We start from the raw sequence: 26,365 nt of genomic DNA on the forward strand, positions 1-26,365 counted from the left end.
AGTCGTTGAGCGCTTAAAAAGTTGTCAAATCCACCATTTGCCATGTTGTGGTAGGGGTAGGCAGTAAAAATGAAGGTATTCAGATTTTGCATAGGACTCTTTTTTAAACAATAATATGATATGACAATGCGGAATCAGCAAAAAAATTTGAACTTTAGGCGTTTTTGGCGGTTAGCACCACAAAAAACTGAAAATTGCATTTTCGGATTTTGAATTTAACAAAAAATCACAATTTTCTGGAATAAATGGTTTTCAAATGTACAATACTGCATAAACTTGTCATTTTTTTATGCAAATAGGCTCTGTGAAGATGGAATAATAACTCAAGACTAATTTGGAATTTTATTAGCCAAAGAAAAGTCAAAAAACACAAAAAATAGTGAAAAAGCATCAATTTTTTATGATAAAGTGTTCAGGAAAGGACAGGCCTATTGCAAAGCCTTGGACACTAGAAGAGATACAGTAGCAGAATGGTGGGGTATAAAATGGTGAAGCTTTTAAGGTTAATGCATTTAATGGACTTCTTAAACCGTGGGGAGGACATTTCTGGGGGGAGGGGGTATGAAATAAGGATTTGAGTAAAGTGATTCCAGAGTCATGCCGCTGAGGGAAAATACCTAAACTGATTTTATTAAATACATTTAGTAGGCTACTATGATTATGTTAATCTTGTTACTAATACTATATTATAATTGTTTTTTTCAGATGACAGAAAATAATACAATATTTGTGCTAGGGGATGTACTTCACAAAAATTATGATGCAGCGATTGCTATATTTAGTCTTGCCCAAAAACTGAAATCAGAGAAGATGACGCTTTGCATCAGGTTATATGTTACTGCTTTAATAAAAACATGGACAAAAGCATTCGGAAAAGATAACATCATTGACCGGAAATGCATCATGGAGAAAGTTCAAAAGGTCATAACCCACTACCACAATCATGTTTATGCCGAACACAACCGCACAAAACCAAAAAAGATAGGAATGGCTTTCGTGAAAAAGAGTATTCGGCATCTCCACATAGCCTGGAGAAAAATGTTATTGATGTTCAATTGTTCAGAATCGCAAGACGTATACAGTACCAACCAATGGTCTTCTTGAAGAAGGGAAGAATATGGATGATATAACAAGCGACGAAAAGGCTTTTTATATCGACCAACTGGGGTATCAAGTCATGCGCATCAGTGAAGAAATTGAGTAATGAGTATGGCATAGAAAAGGAATCAGAACTAGCTGAACAACAGGCAATCATTGAACAAGATAGGATTGAAGAACAATACATGCACATTGAAGACGAAATCGACCTATCGAATACATTAAGTGATCAACTGATTGGTTGTCGTTGTATTTCGCATGTGCCCAGGCCGATTAGCACTCATATTCATCCATATTCTTCCCTATTTCAAGAAGACCATTTGTTGGTAACTGTACACGTCTTGCGATTCTTTATGAACAATTGAACATCAATAACATTTTTCTCCAGGATATGTGGAGATGCCGAATACTCTTTTTCACGAAAGCCATTCCTATCTTTTTTGGTTTTGTGCGGTTGTGTTCGGCATAAACATGATTGTGGTAGTGGGTTATGACCTTTTGTACTTTCTCCATGATGCATTTCCGGTCAATGATGTAATCTTTTCCGAATGCTTTTGCCCATGTTTTTATCAAAGCAGTAACATATAACCTGATGCAAAGCGTCATCTTCTCTGATTTCAGTTTTTGGGCAACACTAAATATAGCAATTGCTGCATCATAATTTTTGGGAAGTACATCCCCTAGCACAAATATTGTATTATTTTCTGTCATCTGAAAAAAACAATTATAATATAGTATTAGTAACAAGATTAACATAATCATAGTAGCCTACTAAATGTATTCAATAAAATCCGTTTAGGTATTTTCCCTCAGCGGCATTGCTCTGGAATCAGTTACTCAAATCCTTATTTCATACCCCTTCCCCCCAGAAATGTCCTCCCCTCGGTTTAAGAAGTCCATTAAATGCATTAACCTTGGAAGGTTCACCATTTAATGCCCCACCATTCTTCTACTGTATCTCTTCTAGTGTCCAGGGCTTTGCAATAGGCCTGTCCTTTCCTGAACACTTTATCATAAAAAATTGATGCTTTTCCACCATTTTTTGTGTTTTTTTGACTTTTCTTTGACTAATAAAATTCCAAATTAGTCTTGAGTTATTATTCCATCTTCACAGAGCCCATTTGCATAAAAAATGACAAGTTTATGCAGTATTGTACATTTGAAAACCATTTATTCCAGAAAATTGTGATTTTTTGTTAAATTCAAAATCCGAAAATGCAACTTTTAGTTTTTTGTGGTGCTAACCGCCAAAAACGCCTAAAGTTCAAATTTTTTTGCAGATTCTGCATTGTCATACCAAATTATTGTTTAAAAAAGAGTCCTATGCAAAATCCGAAGTTAGTGCCTAAAATCCACCCTGTACTGCCTACCCCTAGTTGTGGGTAGATTTAAGAAACTTAGTAGCCTACATCTGAAGATTGTCTTAGGAATGGAAGACCTCGAACTGATCGAACAAAGAAAGTGGTTAAGGCTGTCCAAGAAAGAGTGAGGAGAAACCCAAACAGATCCACCTGTCAAGTGGCCAAAAACATGAATGTGAGTGAGCAACACTTCAGACAATGAGAACCGTTCTGGAAAGGATCTTTACTTGTCTCTTTACAAGATGAGAAAACGGCAGTTACTTACACCTCTTCAAAAGCAAATGAAAGAGCACAGATTCTTCTCAGAGAACATGACAGGACAAGAGATTATTTTTTCTGATGAAAAACTCTTCACGATTGAAGCTCAGTTCAATAATCAGAATGATAAAAGTTATGCAAAGTCGTCACTCTTCGCATATTATAGATTCTGTGAGAACAGTTTACCGCCGTCAAAAACCGTCTTCTGTCATGGTGTGGTCCAGTGGTCTTCCATCTCCAAAACTTGGCAGTCTCCTATGATTTTCATGGAACAAGAGGTTAAAATAAATTCAGATTGCTACATCAACAATATTTTGGTTCCAGCCCTTGAAGAGATAAAGAAACACTACAAAGGTCAGCCCTTCATATTCCAACAAGATGGTGCACCTTCCCACACCGTAAGAAAGACTCAGGACTGCTGCTCACGTCAACTTCCAAGATTTTAGGAAAGCAAGGAAATGTGGCCTCCTTCATCACCTGATTTGAATCCCATGGACTTTTGTGTGTGGTCGTTATTGGAGTCAAGGCCTATTCCATTGCTTACCCAAGTGTTGATGCTCTAAAGCAGGGGTCACCAACCTTTTTTGCATGCGGGCCACTTTGGCGCTAAGGAGAGCTGTGGCGGGCCGCACTAATAAAATTTTAGGTAGGTTGACTCTTATTCTAGAAAAGAACGCATTTTGTACCTAGTATCCAGCGTTACATGTTGTTAATATTAATCTTAGAATACCGCAGTGTAGAAGCTACACCGTTGTGGTTAGCAAATCGCAACTGCTCGCTGTACTAGTGAGTGCTCAACCTTGTGCTGATAGCGGGAAGAACACGCCTTTCATCACAATGAGGTTGTAATCTTAGGTGTAAGACCATTTTGATTAGCTTAGTGAGAATTCGTAGTCCCATTTCTTTCATTTTGAGCCTACTTATTCTGCCATGACATTGTTTAAGCTTGGGGAGTTTATTACAACGAAAGGTGGAAATTAAATCACAAACTGATAGAACCAGCTAACTAAAAACAACCAAGTTACACGAGTTTTTTAAACGTTTAGCAACGTAAAACAGATGCAAAATTATACATTTTTGGTACCTGGGTAGTCTTGGCCTGGCAAAAGCTTTTCAACCAAATGACAAGCGCCCATAGGTTGCACATTACTTGTCGAATAGTTTTTGTACGACTACACAAATCAGTTGGTTTACATTTTACATCTTATTACAATTATGATAGCTTATTTGGAGAGTTTGCGCAAACACTTTATTAATTCTTCAGAAACCTGACCCATCCTTCAAGTGTAAAAGATGTGTAGGAGAAGCCCGGCCCATAGAGGGTAGAACTATCACTGACATCCAAGTAGATGAAGGAAAGTTAGAAGTGGTAGACGCTTTCTGTTACTTAGGTGACATGCTCAGTGCAGGCGGAGGTACCGTCCTCAGCTCCACTACCAGAGTGAAGACAGCCTGGGCTAAATTCAAACAACTACTGCCCATACTCACCAACAAAGATATCCCCCTTTCCAGTAAAGGCAGGGTCTACAACAGCTGTGTCAGGAGTGTGATGTTGTTTTCGAGTGAATGCTGGCCAGTGACAAAAGAGGTACCGGGAAGAATCAAACGAAATGACAACGCAATAATACGGTGGATCTGCAACATCAGACCGCAAGAGAACCAGTACACCAGCTCAGACACTCTACTCGCCAGGTTGGGCTTGCAAAAGATTGAAGATGACCTCCGATTCAACCGTCTCCGCTGGTTTGGACATGTTGAAAGGAGCAGTGGATGGATAAATCAATGCCGAGATGTGCCAGTAGCTAGTACAAAGAAGCCTGGACGTCCCAGGAAGACATGGAGTGACATAAACGATGACAGGAAGCGGTGGCAGATGACCAACACTAGCCCCCCTAGATCGTGATGAATAGAGACTGAGGATGTGCCTTGCCAGACCCCGTCCTACCCTGATTCTAGGAAATGAGACGTAAAACAGGAAGAAGAAGAAGAAACCCCAATTATGATGTAATGTTTCTTCCCTTATACCCCAGTCCTCAATTACGGTGGACTTTCATTACTAAAACCTACTATTATGACACAACAATGTGGTTGAGATTAGATCCTTGAATCTTTAATAAATGGCAGTGGCTATTTGACCGGCTCCGGTCTTTTAATTCAAAACACTATTTGACCAGCATGACGTAACGTATTTTTTCTTTCACCTTCTCTTTCAAAGCAAAAGACTAGAAGATAAAAAATGAAAAAAACTATGTATATAACTTCTAAATTCAACAACTTTGTTCAACTGGATCAGTGGCGCGTACGATACTTCTCGGGCTGGTGTTTCCGAGGAAATGAGTTCGATACTACCCGGAACCGTTCTATTTTTTTTAACTAAGTTTGCTGAAGTTGACTTGAAGTGACTCAATCGTTAAGCTGCTGCATTTTTTGGTCAATTTTTAATTTGAGTAACCTACAGCCCAATTTTTTATGTCTTTTCAAATATGAGTAATAAGGTTAGAGTTTTGTTAATTTGTTGTAATTTGAAAATTTCTCTGGGTAAGTGTCCGTTCGTCATAAGAGGATGTGACCGTGTTTGTCGAACGACACCTTACATTTTTGCTCTCAATATGTTAGTTTGGTGGCTGTAAAACGTTACAATATATATTATACTTCTTTAAAAAAAAATGGTTTCATCAATGTCAAGTTTACTTTTTGGCAGTGTTTTTTAGCAGGCAATTTAGTTTGAAATAAAATGAAAATGCTTATGGGCAGTATCGAACTCATGCCCTTGGGAATACCAGCCCGAGAAACATTGTACGCGCCACCACTGGCGCCGACTTACGGGGATACGGGGTGGCCACGCCACCCCGTAACCGCTGTGGCGGGGTGGCAGCCACCCCGTTTAGGTTACATTACTTACTGCAAATAAATGTAATTTGAACGGACGTTTCAATCTTTTTTTGATCATTGGTTTTCGCTTCAAGTCAACGTAAAGCAAGGGGTAAACCAATACAATACAGTATTGCGAAGAAAATGATTGTTTTTGTCACAAGCATGATACTCGCGTAACATCAAGCAAGCTACGTGAAGATTACGCAACACGTGGCTACGAGTTTTTTCCTTGTTAATGTTGCGATCGTTTTATTTGTTACTTGTCATAAGTCATTGTTACATTTGTCAGGTTTACAATGGGATTTATTAATCAATAAAATACGATCTTTCCATTGCCTCCCTCAAAAATTTTTTTTGAAAATTTTTAAACTGCTTATAATTGGTCACAGCGGTAAACCATAATTCTTCGTGGGAAAATTGTAACATAAAGTTCCCGGATCCGTTTGTCTGTACGTAATGACCGAAAAATAAACACACCTTCGAAACGTCTATTCAAAGTGTATTCCAGTAAAATTAGCCCGCGGCTATCGAAATGACTGGTGCAATGCCTACACCTCTAAAACTGTCACTACGATACAGATTACTTGGATAAAAGACGGAGAATTTGTCCAGCTAGCAAGCACCAAATAAACCAGTTAAATGTGCGACCGACTTCCAACAAACAACTTCGAGAATGAATCAGAAAAATTTGTGATAACTCAAAGGCACGCCAGCAGTAGCGCGACGCAACAACATGTCCAAACAGGTTTAAACCGGTCTGACACGAGTCTTACGGACGATGGTGCAATTTTGGCTCATGTTTTAGGAATTTCCATGACGTAATATTCAGTAGACCCGAACGGTTTCTACATGACGTTTGACCAGGCGAACAACCGTCTGTAACATAGCGGCCCCTAGTTATGACAGTCTGACATGGCATAACTAAAAAAGAATTGACGACAATTGTGAGCCAATGAATAAAAACACATGATACACAAATTGTTTGAATCACTCACGTTTAAGTTAATACGCAAATACAAAGGGCATGCAAAGAATGAACAGCAATAAGAATAAACACGACGATACATGAAATTGGTACCATAGGTAGTAGGTACACGCAAAAAATGATGCTATATACAATGGTTGCGATAATAACTGACTGTTCTGGGCTCAGACAAGTGTCGGCCACCGCAGACAAAACCAGGCTCAAACCCTAACACTTAGGTGTTCTTTACGGGGGCGAGGCACGAAATATCCCTCAACACATAGTCTACTTTCACTTTCCCCGTACTCTCATCATAGTTGCAGACTGCAACTTTAGCTCTACGAACCACAGGCTTCCCTTTCCTAATTTGTGGAACTACCTCATGCACCCTCCCAAGTTGATACTTCCCACGTTTACCAATGTCCTGGAGAGAACCTACCACTACAAGTTGACCAGGCTCCAAATTCTCGGCCATTTTTAGCCATTTTTTCCGGCCCTGAAGACCTGGCAAGTAAAAATCGATCCATTTACTCCAAAACTGCTGAGAAAGTGACAAATTGAACCGATAATCCCTTCTTAATTGGTCACGATCATGTGGTTGCCCAACAGCACAGTATGGGTCTAAGTATGGGGTCAAAAGTGAGGCAGGGGTGATGACAGTAAAATCCCTAGGGTCGTCACTCAAAGGTACCAAAGGGCGTTCGTTCACGATCCGAACAGCACTGCCTGTGTACGTAAGCAGTTCAATAAAATTGGGCTTACGACTTGAAGAGTCCAAAATGTGAAAAAATGCAATTTTAAATTGTTTAACCATTGCCTCCCAGGCGCCACCTTGCGCCGGAGCATACGGAGGTATAAATTCCCAGTTTATCTCTCTCTGTCTCAGGGCGTTGTGAAATTCAGCTGATTCTATCAACTCGGGTAACTTCTTAGATGCTGCCTGAAAGGTACTTCCATTGTCGGAATAGATAGCATTAACCTGCCCACGTAAATCTGTAAACCTTGTAAAGGCAAGTAAAAAATCACTCAGCGACAATGACGTAACCAGCTCAACATGAATAGCGCGAGATGCCATACATGTGAACAAGAGTCCCCAAGCTTTTTTGTGACTTCTACCTTCAACAAAGGTTAAAGGTCCAAGATAGTCTAAGCCGCAATCAAAAAAGGGTTTCCTATGCGCAGTTGTGCGAGACAAAGGTAAATCAGACATGAGCTGCCTTATAGGTCGAGCTTTCTCAATCGCGCATACACCACAGTCATTAAGATACCTTTTCACGGAGGCATTACCATTAGCGATCCAAAACTTCTGTCGCGTAGACAACAAAGTGTGCTGTACTCCACAGTGCGCATTTCCATTATGATGCGACAGTACAACAAGCCTAGTGAAGGGGTGCTTCGAAGGCAAAACAATCGGATGCTTTGCTTCAAGAGAGATCTCGGGAGAATTACTTAAGCGCCCTTCAATGCGGATTACACCAGCGTCATCTACACAAGGTCTGTACTTTTTAAGTGAACGTAATTCTTTCAACCGTTCCTTCTCACGTTGCGAAGCGCCAACACTACCTCGCTTTATCACTTCCTCAAGGGCATCCGGCGATCGTTTGGTCATTAAATGTACCACATCGCCATACACGCTCTTCTGAACAAACTTCACAGCCAACTCTGAAGCACTGTTAAGATAAGATGCATCCAGTTTTGGCTTCACAAAGCTACGCTTTCTCGTTTTACAGCACAAAAATTCAACAAAAGCAACCAAATAAGCGATTCTCTTTTTCATAACATAGAAAGAAGGTGCGGCCTCGATCAATCTGTGAAGACCACCCTGTCCAACGTCAAGCGACTCCTCTTCGTCACGAAGATATAGGCTATGGACAGGTACTGGAGTGGCATTTTCTACAGATGGAATTTCCTCACACTGGTAGAGAAGACTAGAACCATTTAACCACAACTCTCGAAATTCTTTCTTTGTAATAAGATTTGGCCTTGTACCAACATCAGCTGGGTTCATATCGGTAGGGCAAAAACGCCAATCCTGGGCTCCAGACAACAATAAAATATGCTCAACTCGACGCGTAATAAACTTATTCAAACGTAAATCAGGGTTTTTAACCCACTGCAACACAGTACGAGAATCACACCAAAAATACTTAAGGCAGTCGGGCATCTTCAATGCCTCGTAGGCCTGCTTCACGAGTCTTGCTGTATTCAAAGCGGCAACAAGCTCTTTCCTAGCTATCGGCCAAGAAAACTGATTTTTTACAACAATGGTAGATTTACCCAGAACGAAAGACACACTCGGAACTCCGTTAACCAGTCTACGTAAGTAAACAACAGAAGAGAAAGCTTGATTCGAAGCATCACTAAACCCATGCAATTGATATGAAACAATATCATCCGGACTGCACACACCAGAGTTTGCAAAATACCATCTCGGTAACGAAAAATCCTTAAGCAGGTCCAAAGAGCGAAGCCACGACTCCCACTTTTTAACAAAGCTATCAGGGACCTCGGTGTCCCAATCAAACTTGTCTATCGCCAATTGCTGAAGTATAAGGCGTGCTTTTAGAAAAAATGGCGCTCCAAAGCCTAGCGGATCAAAATTTTGTCCAAGCTGACTGAGCATACTTCGGCGCGTGTGTTTAGCTAAGGGCTTTAAGGAACATGCGATACGCATCTCGTCAGACTCGGTTTGCCACACACAACCCAATGTCTTTGCTGATGGCAAAGTCATATTTTCAGTCTGAAAGTCAATGTCACGAATCAAAGGTGAAAGCATCTCATTATCCAAATTTGACAAGACAATCATAGCCTCCTTGTTAGCACTCCACTTACCAAGTTTAAACCCACGGCTATCAAACAAAGCAATTGATTCATGAGTGATTTGCTGAGCTTCCTCTAAGCCAGTGGTTCCCAACCGGGGTGCCGCGGCACCCTGGGGTGCCAACTGCAATGCTCAAGGGTGCCGCGAGATATTGCAATACTGGGGCCCATTCTTTACTTTAACTTTAACCCGCTAAGTGCGCAATTTATTTAAACTCTAATCCGCGGTAAGCCTTTGTTTTCTCGCCCAGGAAAAACAGCGTGAAAGATATTTTGACTCGTTGCTGTTCTTTCCATTAAAACGTTTGAAACGCATCATTATTGCCAGGTTTCATGCTTTTATTTTACGTTTCAAGGCGCACAAAATCAAATTGCAGTGATGGATTATCGGATTGTGTGACCCAGCAGGATTATAAAATAGCAAGATTGTTTGCGAACCTAAGAACAAGATTGTTTGCGAAATAAAATTGAAAACTTTTGCATGGGGATACCTGCAAATACAAGCACGATACATAGCTAATCGAGAAAAGGCCAAGTTATAATTAATTTGTTCTTTATAACTTACTTATGATGGAGAAATTTATTACTACACAGAAAAGAAAGTGGAACAATGTCGATCATGATGCAGGAGTAGGAAGTACAAGTAAAAAGAAAGCAAAAAAGACTGGTCTTTGGTCTTTTCTGTGACAGTTATTTGATTATAGGCTTTACTTGATATGGTGACCATAAGCACAACCTCTACCAGAGTGTCTTACATGCAAACAAAAATTGTCAAACGAAGCCATGGTGCCAAGAAAATTGAACAGAGACTTCACTAAAAAAACATGGACATCTCTCTTATAAACCTCGAATACATTTTGATTTTTGAGAGAGTTTTAGCTGAGAGAAAACAGCAAAGCCAGGCATTTACGCAAATTTTCGAAGTATATATCTACCAAAGTTCAAGAGGCCAGTTATTTAGTAGTAGAAACTATTGCTAAAAACTCAAAGCCTCACACCGAAGCGGAGAGCATTATTCTTCCTGCATGCAGTACAATTGTGAAAACAATGCTCGGAAATAAGGCCGAGGAAGAAATAAAAAAGATTCCCTTGTCAAATAATACCATTTGTAGAAGAATTTGTGATATGTTTGCCGCCGGCTTGCCGACATAGAAAATACTGTAGCCTACCGGTAATCACTTCTGAGTTATTTTATACAGTTATTTGAAATACAGAAACGTCATATAATTGATCCAGTCGTGCCAGGGTGCCGCCGACTATTTATCTCTTTGATAGGGTGCCGCAAGATCTAAAAGGTTGGGAACCACTGCTCTAAGCTATCAGCCGAAAATATAAAATCATCCATGTACATATTATTTGCAATATTGCAGAGAGTCAATTCACCAGCACTGCTGGGATTCTGCTCGATCATTTTCTTTATAGCCAAGCAAGCGATATACGGGCTACTCTTTATTCCCCAAGGGTGTACACAAAAACGAAATGGTACCATCCTACCATTTTCAAGGTCATCATCTTCAAACCACAATATACGAAACAAATCCCTTTGCGACTCAGGTAACTTTATTTGAAAGAAGCATTTAGTCACATCAGCCATGAGACCAAATCTACCAAGCCGAAATCTAGCCAAGACATCTACCAGAGGGTTTAACAAGTCAGGACCCGAAAACATTACATCATTAACACAAGTTCCTCGGAATTCAGACTTGCCATCGTAAACAATGCGCTTTTTTAATTGTGACGTAACAAAGTACGGTAAATACCATTCAAATCCCTTGACATTTCCTGCTTCACCAGTACGCTCAATATAGCCATTTGATTTAAGATCTTTCATGGTGTCAGTAAGGAAATCACGAAGTTCAGGTTGTTTTAAAGCTTTCTTCCTTAAAGCAGCAACTCTATCTGACGCCAACACAAAATTGTTAGGTAGATCAATATCTTCCTTCAACGGAACAGGTATCTCAAATCGACCATCTTTCAACTCAATATTCGGTTCAACAAGTTCTCTAGCCAACTTATCATTGCGAGACAATTCACAGGTTTCATTTTGCAACGTCAAATCCTGAATGACTTTATTCAGGTCTGCTATTTCCATATCACGAGACTCAATTTTACGCTGAAAGCCAGAGATGACATCCGACTCTGAAGACGTCTGCACTCTGCACACTTTAGCAACGCTTTCCTCTAAGGGTGACTTACCACCACAAGCCAACCAACCGAGAGGAGTGAGTAAAGCATGCGGTTCACTACGATTTTCACCAACACGTTCTTCTTTTGCCCACATCAAATAAGCGTTGTCGTTGCCAATCAGTACATCTACAGTACTACAATCATTCAAATGAAACATATTCACGTCATGAAAATGACGGAAACCATTTAAATCTTGTTTATGCGGTAAAGTTTTAACATCATCAGCCCAAGCTGGGTTAACCACCGAAGTTATATCACAAAACAGTTCATCTGTCTCTAACGACTGGATGTTGAGTTTGACAAGGTCAGCACAAGTAGCTTTCTGACCAGCCAGGGTATCCATTTTAAACGACGCTTTATCGTACGGTTTAAGATCAAGTTCACACACCAAGTCACTCGAAACAAACGTCAACTGCGAACCAGGATCATGCTGACAATACACCAACTTCGATTTGCCAGTCATTGGATTCAAAACACGAGCAGCAGTAACGCGGTTAAAGGCTGCTTTAACATTTCCAATCTTAACATTACGCACAGGAACTCTGGCACGAGCATCATCTTTCCCAACAGAATCCAGAGAATCACGTGACGTCACATAAAAATCATGCAGAAGAAAATAGTGTTTCCTATCGTTGTTAGGCCCACACTTATGACAGTTATTTGCATGAACGCAATCCCTAACCATATGCTGGCGCAAACAATTCAAGCATTTGCCAGCTTTCACAATGACATCTCTCCGATCTTTAGGTGTCAAGCGCAAAAATTCTTTACAATTAGACAAAAAATGATATTCAACTTGACCACGTGACGAACAACAAATGCATGCCGGTAGGTTTTTACGTCTGGCTTCACCACCGCGCGGTGCGCCAACAACAGTCGAGTACTGCGAACTCCCTGACATCACATCATCGTGGGGTTTTACGGACGTCTGCCTAACCGGACATGAAGGCAATTTTCCTTTGCCAAACTTTTTAAAATGCTGCGACTCACCAGAATCGCCCATTAGCATAATGCTAAAATCAGTCGACTTACGCGTTTCCTCCCGTACTACAAATTCAAACAAACTCTGAAAAGTAGGCTCATCAGTGCCACCATACTGATCACCTAAAAAGTCAAGATAACGCTGCTTAGCGTCAAACGGGAGTCGCTTAGACAAATCCAAAACAAAACGTCCTTCCAATTTATCACGCTGACCATAAGCTTGCGCGTAAAGCAAACACTGCGATAATTCATCTTTAAACTCTTTCAGATCACTGGAAGAGGTCGAAGTCAATTTGCTACCATAGCGATACTTTCTAATTTCTGGTTCTGCGAAAAGACCTCCACGAACCCCAAAACGCTGGGACAAGCGAGCTAACGACATTTCTATCCTGTCTTCCTCTGACAAGCCAGGGGTGTCAGAAACCAAATTAGCAATCGTTTGCGCAGCTGTTCTAACACACGCTGCTTGTAGCAAAGTCAAACAAGTCCCCTTAAAGGGCGAAGCTGCCATTAAGGCCGTAACACGATTTTTAAAGAAGATAAATGGCATATTATTACCATCGTAACCAATCAAGGCCGCCTTATCGAAAAACGTCCTACTATTTTGGTATTCAAAAAAGCAATCCTGCTGTTGAGAACTCGATTTAGCGGGAGAAGACAAGCTATATCCCTTAAGGGGCTGAGTGGGCTCAGTCACATGCACAGCCCGATCACGATCCTCACACACGTTAAAATCAGGAGACGCGATACGCCTCTCACAACCACCCAAATTACGTGTAGCTGGGCGATCCACAACTAGCGGCGCAGAAAACTTTGAAGGGGGCAAAGCATTACTGCTAATGGCGGCCCCGTGACCTGTACGCTCTGGGGGAGGAGTTCGGTTGTAATTCGCAGACCTTGGCTCTACAGCATTCGGAAGACCCTTAGCCGCGGCCCCGAGACCTCCTGAAACAGCTGGAAAACGTGTGGATTGCACTGGTCCACTCACAGGTTGAACGGGCGTTTGGAAAAGGTTATGTAAATTAAACTGCGATTGATGTTCATTTCTGGAATGCCTAGAAGAGCTCTTCTTAAAGCTACGCCGGGAGCCCGCCTCTGATCGATATTCAGCTAAAACTACCTCTTTACGTTGTTCAGCCCTCAACTGAGCGTCTTTGAGTGCGAACTCAGCAGCTCTCGCTTCGGCTCTCGCGGCGGCCTCAGCTGCTCTCGCTTCGGCCTCAGCTCTCGCGGCAGCCTCAGCTCGAATGGCCTCAGCTCTCGCGGCAGCCTCAGCTCGAATGGCCTCAGCTCTCGCGGCAGCCTCAGCAGCTCTCGCTTCGGCCTCAGCTCTCGCGGCAGCCTCAGCTCGAATGGCCTCAGCTCTCGCGGCAGCCTCAGCAGCTCTCGCTTCGGCCTCAGCTTGTATCTGGAGCTCCTCTCGTCTTAGCTGCAGGTTAATTTGTGCCACTATCCGAGACGAAGTCCTAGACATCCTAGTGCTTACATTTGAGGCGCTATCCTCAGGATGTATGTCAGCATCCAACATATCTGAGAACTCACTTTCTTTTTGTTCAAAGTTATTTTTTAACGAGTTAAATTCGGGATCTACCCTATCACGAAGTTCTGCCAAGATTGCAGAGTTAAAGATTTTAGTCAAAAGAGCATGGAAATGCCGTAATTCCTCTTCTAAAGTAGATAACTTAGATCTAAAATTTAACAGTTCCTGCTTATCACTCAAAGAACCTAGGGCTACAGAAAGTTTCCCAATTTGAGTCAAAATATCCCGTCTAAGATGCCGGGCCTCTCGAACTGACTTAGCCTCATCGTTAATGGGTCCCTCCCCAGAATGGCCTGCCCGACCGCAAAGAACATCATCAGGCTTAAACTCAGTCGAGTCTACGGCGGTCGAGTCCTTGTCGCCACCGAGTGTAGACATATTAAATGTTGGAGCTAAATTTAACAATTAAAAAAATTAAGTTACACAAACACACAAAATTATTAATCTACAGTAGTTATAAAAAACTTAACTGCAAAGACCGTAAAAATACAAAAAAGAATTTAAATGCACGATACCGTAGCTGTACGAGTATGAAGTCCTAAAGTCCACAAAACTTGCTTGGATTCTTCCACTTGAATCTACAAGCACAGATGGATTGTCTTTTAATCTTCTTTCTTGCCAATGATTGTCAAAGTTATTTTTCTTCAGTACCAAACTGAGAAGAAATGTCTTTACTTTTCTTTGCTTCTGTAAGAGTGTAGACTACCAACCAACAAATCTTCTTTTATTATTTCTTGTACTTCTAATTAGTTCTTCTGCACTAGCTGACAACAAACACGTCGTTTAATTTTATGCCTTCAAGTGCTTCTTGGCCTACCAGCTAACAAATTCGTCGTTTATTTTTCTTGCTTTAATTTCTTCTTGACCTACCAACTGACAAGAACTCGTCTTTTATTTTTTTTATGCTTCTAAGTGCTTCTGTGCCAAGCACTAGACAGAGAATCGTCTTTTATTTTTTCTTGCTTCTAAGTGCTTCTGTGCCAAACACTAGACAGAGAATCGTCTTTTATTTTTTATGGTCACAGCGGTAAACCATAATTCTTCGTGGGAAAATTGTAACATAAAGTTCCCGGATCCGTTTGTCTGTACGTAATGACCGAAAAATAAACACACCTTCGAAACGTCTATTCAAAGTGTATTCCAGTAAAATTAGCCCGCGGCTATCGAAATGACTGGTGCAATGCCTACACCTCTAAAACTGTCACTACGATACAGATTACTTGGATAAAAGACGGAGAATTTGTCCAGCTAGCAAGCACCAAATAAACCAGTTAAATGTGCGACCGACTTCCAACAAACAACTTCGAGAATGAATCAGAAAAATTTGTGATAACTCAAAGGCACGCCAGCAGTAGCGCGACGCAACAACATGTCCAAACAGGTTTAAACCGGTCTGACACGAGTCTTACGGACGATGGTGCAATTTTGGCTCATGTTTTAGGAATTTCCATGACGTAATATTCAGTAGACCCGAACGGTTTCTACATGACGTTTGACCAGGCGAACAACCGTCTGTAACAATAATATCGCTATAAATTACGACAGCTATCAAATACTTGGAATTAAAATTATCTCGATGATTGAAAGCTCCACCCCCGAAATGAATAAATAAATATCTATTTTCAAATTTCATTAAAAAAATGCAATTTTCGAAACTTTTTGAGTTTCATTTAAAAAGTGCACTTAGTAAAGTAGCAGTTTTAACGTTCTGCAAATTTCCACGTTTACATGATTCTATTCGAGGAAAGCTACACCCCTTGCCAATTCCCAATAATAAAAGCAACCTTTTTCAATTACTCAAGATTTTGCATTTTGAATTATTTTCCGATTTCAATTGGAGTGTATTGTCATCTACTTCATGCTTTAATTTCTACTTTGTTATCTACTTCATGCAGTAATATGGCGTGACAAACTGTGAGGCGGGAATTTATTGGTCTGACATAGAAGTTGCTTGTTACATCATAGAAAAAATTACGAAAAGTCTGAGGCGGGAATTTATTGGTCTGACATAGGAGTTGCTTGTTACATCATAGAAAAAATTACGAAAAGTCCAGTAAAAGTTTTCGCCGACGTTCCAGTTTTATTCCGCTTAAAGGTGCCACTACAAAAGCGTTCAAAATTGCAGCCCTCCATTGAGTCATTTTTTGTTGCGTCTAGTCAGGATTTCAGCCAGCATGAAAGTGACCAAACGCCTGAACGAAACGAAAGTGTGCCACTGCCAAAAGGCGTTAGCATGATCAAGGAGGTGGAAGAACCGAGCACGAGCAGGATAATCGCTGTTGAAGGGAGAAGCTATCAAAAATCGTGGGAAAGCGAATTCCCTTGGCTTAAGTTTTTAGGTTGCCATATTGTGCTATCCGCCACCCCGTGCAAAAATAAAAGTCGGCGCCTATGCGCGCCACTGATTCAGTTGAATAAAACTATTGAATTTAGAAGTTATATGGGCACTTTTTCTTGTCTTTTGCTTTGAAAGAGAAAAAGAAAAAAATACGTCATGACCCGTCAAACAGTGTTTCAGATTAAAAGACCGGAGCCGGTCTAATAGTCACTGCCTTAATAAATTATGCCAATTGAAAGCTTTTTTTAATAGTTTTATGCAAATAAGGTAAAACTTAGCATGTGATATAATTCCTTGCAAATACCAAAATTGCTTCGTTTTGTAACACCAAAGTATCGGACAAAATATCGGTATCAGTATCGGCCTAAAAAAGTTATATCGGTATCGGCCAAAATATTAGTATCGGTCAAAATATTGGTATCGGTACATCTCTAGTACATAGTTATGTTTTGTTCAGACATACAAGAGTATTATGAACTTACTCTGGTCGAATCCTTGAAGGAGTTCAGCGAAAATCCACACCTCAAGTCTTCTCGTATCCGCGAGACCATTCCATTGTTACATTCTCACCATCCTCAATACAACAATAATGCGGTAGATAAGGTAAGTGGAATTCAAAGTTGCTAGATGATATGTTGATTTGGAGTAGTTATTGGTTTTAGTTTGAGGTTAGTTTGAGGTTTAGTTTGAGTTTGAGGTTTGTTATTGGTTTTAGTTTAGTACAATTTTTTTCGACTTGCAGTATACAGTCTGTTACTATTCGTAGAATCGGATTGTGAGTGCCTATTCGGAGGTATCCCAATGAGGAGACAGCTTTTTTTGGAGATTTCTAAAATCCCACTACGGTACCTATTTATTCGAAGGAACTAATGGAGGTTATTCAATTAAAGTCTCAGCGAGAAAAAAAAGTTGTCAAACCACGTTTCATGATTAACAATAGAGGTTACGGTAATCAAATAAAGTCTCAATATCATCATCTCAACGAAAATGGAAATGAAGTAAATGTTTTGTTTGTGACAACAAATTATGCCTCCCATTCAAAGCGTAAAATTTTTCAGTACAGTGTTCACTGTTCATTTGAAAGGTTTGGATAAAGATTGCGAAACATGTCAATTTTATGTGAGCAAACTTATAATTTCAAAGTTCAAAAATAAATTTTAATTCGCTTTTTATTTTTTGTTAATTTTCAATTCATTTTATTTCTCTTTATCAGAATGCAGAAGAAACAATATTGTGGAAATAAAATATAGTAACAGAACCAATATAAGGAAAAGGTGGCAAAACCGCATTGGTTTAAGACGTGCATGCAAATATCTAATTCCAAATGCTCATCCATGCTTGAGACGCATGAAACATTACCACTGTCGGTGCATCAGTGGCGAATCTGGCAATCGCTTCCTTAAAACGGAATAAATTATTTTCATTGACCTTTAGACAAACTACTTTTATAAAATCGCCCCTCACCTCAACGTTACTAGCATGCTCTTCTACCATTGTGACATCAACGATTATAGGTTCGGTTAATTGCCTAAACTATAAAATAATTGTTACTAGATAATGCTATAGCTAATTTACATCTATGATCTACCTCACAGAAGCAATAATCAATCAATCAATGTTTTATTTGTCAGTAACAGGAACATAGGTACATGTTTGAAATATGCAAGCAATATACACAATGCAAAAGTTACACAAGTTCTCATCCCGACAGGGAGACAATGAGACGACCATACGGTCTACTAGTCAATTGCCACCCTACGGAAATGACGATTTTGCCATTTAAAATAAGCTTGAGAAAAAAAATAAAACGTTAAAACGTTCCCGCGCTTGAACACAAAATTCCAAGAAGCAAGCAGAGATTAATCAAGTTTCTGACTGAACATGTTAGGCTGTATTGCATATATCAAACTGACAAGTTGGTTTTCATAACATATCACTTACGATGCACTGTAGCTTTGTAAAATTAACGTTTTGATCTCTTTTTTGAAACAATGAAAATAAATACCGTAACAATAACCGTTTCGTTTGCATGGGTATAGGAAAGTAAGCACTAAAACCTTTGCATAGTTTGGGAAACACTGTTCTAGAAGAACTGCCTAAAATGACGAAAATAGCTTACGTGCTGGCAAAGGAAGTGCTTTAGGCTTAATATTAATAACGTTTCTTTACACTAAGGATACAAAGAAATATGCTGTGTATATCAACGGAGTTACGCCAGACCTTAACATTTGAGAGCAATTTCTCACTTTGTGTATATATCATTCATGGCACAACAAAAGGATAGGCTAGTATTTATGTTTTGTGAGTTTTGTTCAAGTCTTCGAGAAGCTTATTTGGACCCGCCAAAGCTGTGTTCAGTTCAGTTGCTACAAATGGTATTCGTCCATGTTAGGGAAGAATCAAGGCCTTCATTTAGTTCATGGACTCGTTAGCAGATGATGTGAAGAAGATAATCTTACCCTTGTGATGTGGCACCAGCGTATGTTACACCGAGAAACTGTCGTTGATAAGTCATTGAAGATGTCTAATGTGATAGGGATAGTAACATCATCAGTAAATTAGATTCGTGCAAATGCGCTTGATCATCGCAATTTTGAGCAGTTTCTAGCAAATATTGATGCTGACTATGAAGTCGTGCTCTGCTCATGTTCACTGCCGTTCGGTGGTTAAGCCAATTACGCCATACTATAGTTAAGCCAGAGCACCAAGTCAGCTGATCATTCGAAAATACAGCAAGCTTCATGGCGACAGGGTTGATGAATTTGAAAGTGGCATGGACGTTACCCATCAATTCTTTCCTGCCCATGAAAATATTTGCAACACCTATGGCAATAGACACAGCCACTGCTCCCCCCAATGATTTTCAGCTGAAACTGCTAGATTTGCAGTCAGATGTGGAGCTGACAAGCACTTAAATGTGATCATTTACTTCAATTATGGAGTCGAGTTCCAAACGGAAAGTATCCTAACTTGATAGTCAATGCACTGAAAAAAAAGTCTCTGTATTTGGTTTAACAATTTTAAGTCACGTGTGTGAAGTACTTTTTAGCAAAATGGTTGGAATTAAGTTCAAATATTACAACCGATAGACGAACCATCATTTTTATGAGGTTTTGAGTAGCGTACTGCAATGTTAGGTTACCCCTCGTGTTGCGAAACTTATCAAAAATCCAAGTTGAAATAAGTTTCACATAAAATGGAATTTCTTTTGTTGCGGCTCTTTTTAAAATTTAGTTTTTAAATTTGGTACCCAAAAAGATGCCAAATTGAGAACCACGACTCTAGTTGAGAACCACTGCTCTAGATAAACAGCTGTTGCTGGATTCTCAAGAAATCACAGAATCGGTCATCTCCGAAAAAGTCCGTCTCCGCATTGGGGATTCTCCGAAGCAGGCCATTCCGTACAGTAGCCTACATGACGACCTGTTTAATACATTCAAAATCGTCTAATCCGAGTTGGTCTTAAAAGCTGACATGACTATAGTTGTTGACTTGTTTCTTTTTAAATATGTTAACAAATGCCACAAAGTATTTGATATTCTTGTTCTCGTTAGGTGGCATGCATGAGTCGCGCAGTGCGTGTATTTGCAGTTCGTACTTATCAGTTGTTGAAACGGCACTTATTTTTACTACTTCAACTGGATGTACTAGTACATAAATGTAAATCTGTTTTCCGGATAAAAATGCATCAACAGCAGTTGTAAAAACAAAAAAAAAACTGTTGATTGATTACCTATTACAAATATAAGTTATTTATTTGAATGGGCTATGGCTCTTGTTGAACGAAAAAGGGAAGAAAATGGACTGAAGAATATCTTTAGTATATTGTACAGCACTGTACACTTTAGCCCATTTCTGGAACATGCCCAAACTGTTCATCTCAAATTTTATGATCATGGTTGGGTGTTTTCAAAGTTTGAGTACCGTAATCGTATTTGTGATTTTCAGAATGATAATATATATATGTCCCAGAATGGGCAAGTAATTGCAACTGATGACTTGACGTTTTAACTAATTGTAATTATAAACTTAATCGCAAGTTGCCTTGTAGTGTTCGTGGTCAATATAAATGTAATCACCACGTTCCTACCCGTAGCTGCCTTGTTCAAGAAGCCTAAAGGTGGAGTTTGTAGAAACTTTTTATCACATTATTTGTCTCAATTTTGAAAATGTAGGATTAGTACTATGACCTTATGCATGCCTTATGACAATACAATTAGAATTAATGGCAATGACGCTTTCGTTAAACATTTCCGAAGAGTTTTGATAATCAATCAAAGGAATGAGCAATTGCGACGTTATGTCTATTTAGGACGAACGACGAGATGCTGAAATGACCTGATTTTTTATAAACCTTTTTTACATCTTTGTTGCATTCCCCCCCCTGCTGTTTTGGTTTGTTCCACTTTTATTGATTTTTTTTTAGCTGATTTGCGCTGCATTTTGTATGCTGTTGGTGACACATGTCTAAATTTATGGCGAATGCAAAGCTAAATTACACTCTTACCCATGTCATTGGAGAATAATTTTACATTATATTATTTGCGAACCTGTGTCATTTTAAACACATTAAATGCACTTTTGGTGAGCACATGATTAGTGGCAAGCTTGTGCATAATAGATGACCATTGATTAGCCTATCGTAGTCGTCGTTTTTTCTCTTGTGAAAATAATGAACCTATGGTGGAAGACTCCGCTTTTTTTACATTTATTTCTATTTGCATGCACACAACGTACCAACAGAGGTTTTTAAACGTAAACATCCTCGTCCTTGTTGTCACACACATAAGAATTCTTTGCAAACCTCTTGCTTCTGGTCGCAGAATTACCTTGCGTTTATATTTAACGGAGCAGGAATCTTCATTGACGCACTCGACTTTCAAGTATGCCATTACCATGTTGGTTGTACGTTTTTAAACTTGGAATCAATGCAGGAATGACAGTATTTTCTTGAGCAGTTAGCTTGTGTTTGCGTCACTCAGAGTTCGCACTGCATTTTTAACGGTTCTAACGTTGTTTAATAAATGAAGTAAGTGGGCTGATGCTCGGTTGTGCTATTGAAAGATCATACGACTTGTTCTTCAATGCTAAATTGCTTTTTTTTTCAAATATGTTTTTTTTTGTAATAACCAATATCATCACTCGTTTTAGGCACAGAATATTATTTGCATTCATGTCAGCCTAAAATAGACAGTCGAATGTACCAGATGCTTCAAACTTCTTTTGTGGAGTTATCCACATTCGAACATCTACATTGTATACGAACCAGACTGTTTTGTCAATAATACTGCAGTTCATAATTTTACGTACCGTACTAATATATTTCGACTTGAAGAACTTAACAAGATTTAGCAAGTGCATGTGTATTAAGGGTGTGGTGCAAAATATTGTACGATCGGAAATTTTTGTTAAGTTGGATGTTCAGCAGTCGGTTGGGATCAACATCGGAAGATTATGAATTTGACCAAATCGCAGAGATGAGATGTCTTCGAACATACACAGCCTACAGAACAAGGACAAAAGTTTTGATGCTGATTATTTTATTTGAGGGTGTGTTGCTTAGCGATAAAGCGTTTTAATATCAACGTTTGATAATTTATCTTTTGGTTAATTATGCATTGATAGGTTTAAATTAAATTTTGGTTTGCGCGAGCTACAAAACAAAGCATAACGGATTTTGCAAACCTGGTACGTCTTACGACACTCAGCTTAAGTTGATTATTGATAAACACTGCTTAGTTCTCACCTCTACCGGGTGTGTAACTGTGTATCGTGTAATAAATTGGGTGGGCGTAATTGCTGAAAGAAAGGCGGCCGAGAAAAAGGAATTGGCCAGTAGCCACCCTAATAGTGTTGAAGGCCTAGTGTGATGAGTATCTTATCTTCTCATTCCTTTAACCTCAGTAACTACTGAGCATGGGACCACGTTTACTTATATTAACAAGTAGGTTAATATACTTTGAATACAATTTTGAAAGTCAACTTTGTTTTCTCGAAAATTTTTTAACGTGCTTCAAAGAATGTTACAAATGCTGGTCGTTTTGTTGTCTCTCTATCAAAGGCAAAACTTTAAAACATTGTGTGGATTTTAGTTTTGTAACATCATTTTTGTGTTTTGCTTTTTGATAAATAAACAAGCGATTGATTGATGATTTTAACCACTTTTTTCATTTTGGGTATTTCAATTTTTGTTTGTATATTTTGGGAATTGGCCGTTTATGCTTTGTCTAACTGCATTTGCAAGAAACGTAATTTCGTTTGAAATTATAAAACATGTTCGATAAACCTGCTGACGAATTAATTTTGTTTTTTGTTAGGCTACTTTGATAAATCAGGCTAACTACATAAGTTTTCATGTTGTAGTAGAGGAACAACGTTATTGCGAACCACTAAGAGTTTAACACTTGTTTTTCAATATCAGCCTTTTTCTTACTCGCAAGATGCTAGTTTTTATAATTTAGTGTAAATTTAGTAACATAGAGATGTAATATGGCGTCGAAAATATTATTAAGTATCCTACGTTAAAAACAAGAACATTCCTGTGATTGCAATAGAAAAAAATGATTTATTATTTTTTGGATAAAATACAGACACAATAATGGGTGTCGCAGGCCATATGTTGCACGCCTTTGTTTCGATCCACATCTGATCTTGCCAGTTGAAACATGTTGCAGTATTGTGTGTCAAGGTAATTTCAAGTTCCCTTAAAAACGAGTCTATTGTTGTGAGAGTTTGTTATATTGTCTAGAGACAGTTTTGGGCAATAACAGCGTTATGTAATTGGGCCAGTGGAAATACCTTTTTCTTCATTTGAACCTTACTTTTTCGCTGCTCCAAAGGTCGAGAGGCTCTGTCTGTTGCCATTCTTGAGCAGTGGGCTAGATGTTTGGGCAATGGGCAGGTGTCGAGAAGCGATTTGATTCATTTGCCGTCCCGTTCGCGCAGACCACGTACACCATTAGGCGCATAATAGATGACGCAGTTGCTGATGGTGTGGTACGTGTCTTGTCGCGCTCACAGATATGGTGCCATCCCCCATTTGTCCATGCTGGAGCGAAATTGTCCGACTCCAGTATGCAAGCGATTGAGCCGCACCCAGGCCTTTCTTGGCAAAAGCATTTCGGTTGCGTGGGGGCCGGTGTCGGAGATGAAGCTTTGAAGTCTTATGGAGTTCTTCTTCCACTCCAAGCTTCATTGGTGGTCTACCCAAGTAGCCACCTCGATGGCTTGGTCTTCCAAGAGTTGTGTAAATGAGTGCCTCGACTTCAATCGCTGGACTCGCTCACTCGTAAACTCACTAATGATATTGGATGAGAAAGTTTTCGGAAGCTATGTGAGAACTGGATTACTTCATCTTTTGCGTTAACATTGAAAACACTTCTTATTGCTCACAATCGTGCTTCAAACGGCTTTGTTTACTAATCCTACTTTTTTCGTTTCGATTTTTTACGAATAGCATTGAATTTCCACATTAGTTCTTATCGCCATGATCTGATTGATCTGTGCCTCTGGAGTCGAAAGTCTTTCCTTTTTTATCACCCAGGGTGTTGACTGTTGATGTTCTTGGACGACGGCGATTTATTATACAGGGTGGTCGCTAGAAAAGCAGAAAATTTGTCAAACTGTTATTTATTTTTACAAAGAATAACTTTTACAAAGTTTTTTGAAGGCATATGGTATATTACACTTATAGATGTTCAAAATGTCGTCCTTGTACTCAAATAGAACGTAGAAAGTATCAATTTAAAACAACGTAAAAGAACCTAGAACCTAAAAGAAATAAAAACATGTTAAAATAGAAATGAGTGAGCACACATTTTATTCATCATTTAATTTGATCTTCAAATTTTCTGCTTTTCTAGTGACCACCCTGTATTATCGTTAACAAAATGATAAAAAGTAAGTTCAACTCTGGTGTGTACCACAGAAGAATTACAAAAAGTATCATACAAAAAACACATTAGAATTAGAAACAAAATGTGTGAGCAAGAGAGATAGGCTAATGATTTAGTAAAACAAAAGATGAAAATTTTAAAACATATTTTGTGAGGATCTGTAGGCCAGTTGCATCAATTCGTTGCTGAAGGTATGGTGGAAGGAAAGAGATGCATAGTAAGAAGAACTTGGGGAGATGATGTGCTACAACAGGTGACTGACTCGCCGGTGACTGAACTGATTGTTTTTACGATAACATAAGGTTGTTATTCAAAACTATAGTAAAACACGATTAAGTTACTCTTACTGTAGTCATCAGGCGAGGTTAGAACTTTACATTTCAAACATTTTCTTCAGATGTATTCACGTTTATTTTGCGTTGTGATTATGTTACACTAATTTTCCTCTGCCAGCTTTTACTGCTTTCCCTTGGTCAACCTTGTAATGTCTTGTCTTTGTTCCAACAAGGTAAGCTATAAATGATCTATTTTCAATCATACGTTTTTTGTGACAGTTGCGTTCATTTTGTACTTGGTTTGTTGTGTAAAATAGTTTGAATCAACGTACATTTCATGTGAATGTGCTGCATTTGCAAAATCTTTATTGTTTGTGGTATTTTGTAATTCATTATCTGTAGCTTGCTGTGTTGGTTTGTTGTGAAGTTGTGGTTTCTTTTCACGATATTTTGGTCGGTGAAAAGAGAATTTATTTTATTTAAAGATAAGCAAAGCCGCTTGCCAATAGTGGCTTCTTGGCTCCATAAGCTCCCTCATTGTTCCTTTAAGGTTGAAAATGCATTGTTGTTTGTACTTTGTGCACCATTTATTTTTGATTGATTGAATCTTTAGCTTCGGACTGAGAAAGCTTTTGTTTAAAGTGATCTGATTATGATCACTACAATTTTCGAAATTGCCATATTTTTACTGCAGCAAAATTATTGTCAAATTCCGGATTGTGAAATGGCGTCGGCAATTGCCGAAATAAAATTTTTGAACACGTTTATTAGCCTTGATTTAAACTGCATTTTCAAATTTAATGATTGTCAATTCCAAACTTTATGCTCTTCTTAAACAATATGCAAAGCTCATGAGACAAAATATCTGTTTGAAAATAATATTCACTGCACAGAAAGCAAATATAGAGCTGTTTCAAGACCAAGCCATAATTTTTCAATTTATTTGTGTTCTATATAATCGTTCTCATAGCGTAACATTCCATGATCATTGCAGGCGATCCCAAACCTGCAAGCGATATAGGCTATAGCCTACCCACTACCAACGGCAATGTTCAATCTTCATCGGGTAGCCACTTTAATATAACAATTTTTGTAAGAGCTCAGCGAGACTTTGAACCAATCAAAAGTTGCAGGAGAACAGCGTTTGAACCAATCAGAAGTTACATGTAGAACAAAGAAAAAAGGCAAACATTTTTGATAGAAAGTACTGTTAATAAAGTGTAGGTTTTGCCATCGGAAGCTGGGCCTCTAGACTAGAGGGTTAGCGTTAGGTTGGTAGTCATTTTGATGACGGGGGTTCGATTTCCACCCCTACCATAACTCTTTTTCTGTAATTATCAAACAAAGTTTAAAGCAAGAATCTACTCTTCTGAGTGTTAGACTTAGAAGGGTCACGACTGGGTGACGGTGTCATTGGGGGTCTTACTGGGAATTGACCTGTTAGAAGAGGCTACCTCTTCATCGTTTGACAGTAACTTGAGTATGACCATTTTTAGACAGTCGAAAATCGAAAACGCAAATGTCGAGAACGTCAAAGCCGTAATATTTCTATTTACGACCAAGACCATTAAACATCATTTCTTTTATCACATTTCGATTTAATTCTGGCATAATCCGACGAGTATCATTGCTTTAAGAACGTCATGGGGAGTCTTCATGGCACGTTTCACTGACCTAGTTTTGTATGAATTCAATATTTTTAATCTTTTTTTCAAGGCGGTACTTCAGTTGTTTTTAATGATGTCAACCGCTTACGTCAGGAGTCACAGTGTTT

At 39.1% G+C, this 26,365-nt stretch overlaps 1 protein-coding gene across 1 annotated transcript in view; it reads left to right on the forward strand.

Moving 5' to 3' along the window:
• The window catches only part of LOC145764515 (disks large homolog 4-like), a 102,366-nt gene that overhangs the window by 14,591 nt on the left and 61,410 nt on the right, over positions 1-26,365 (forward strand). Inside the window, exon 3 of the mRNA XM_082576133.1 lies at positions 16,879-17,024. Within this exon, the coding sequence (XP_082432259.1) occupies positions 16,879-17,024 (146 nt within the window). The remainder of the gene's footprint in view (positions 1-16,878; positions 17,025-26,365) is intronic.

The sequence above is a fragment of the Aplidium turbinatum genome, chromosome 2 (assembly GCF_918807975.1).
Source record: "Aplidium turbinatum chromosome 2, kaAplTurb1.1, whole genome shotgun sequence".
Classification (NCBI taxonomy): Eukaryota; Metazoa; Chordata; class Ascidiacea; order Aplousobranchia; family Polyclinidae; genus Aplidium; species Aplidium turbinatum.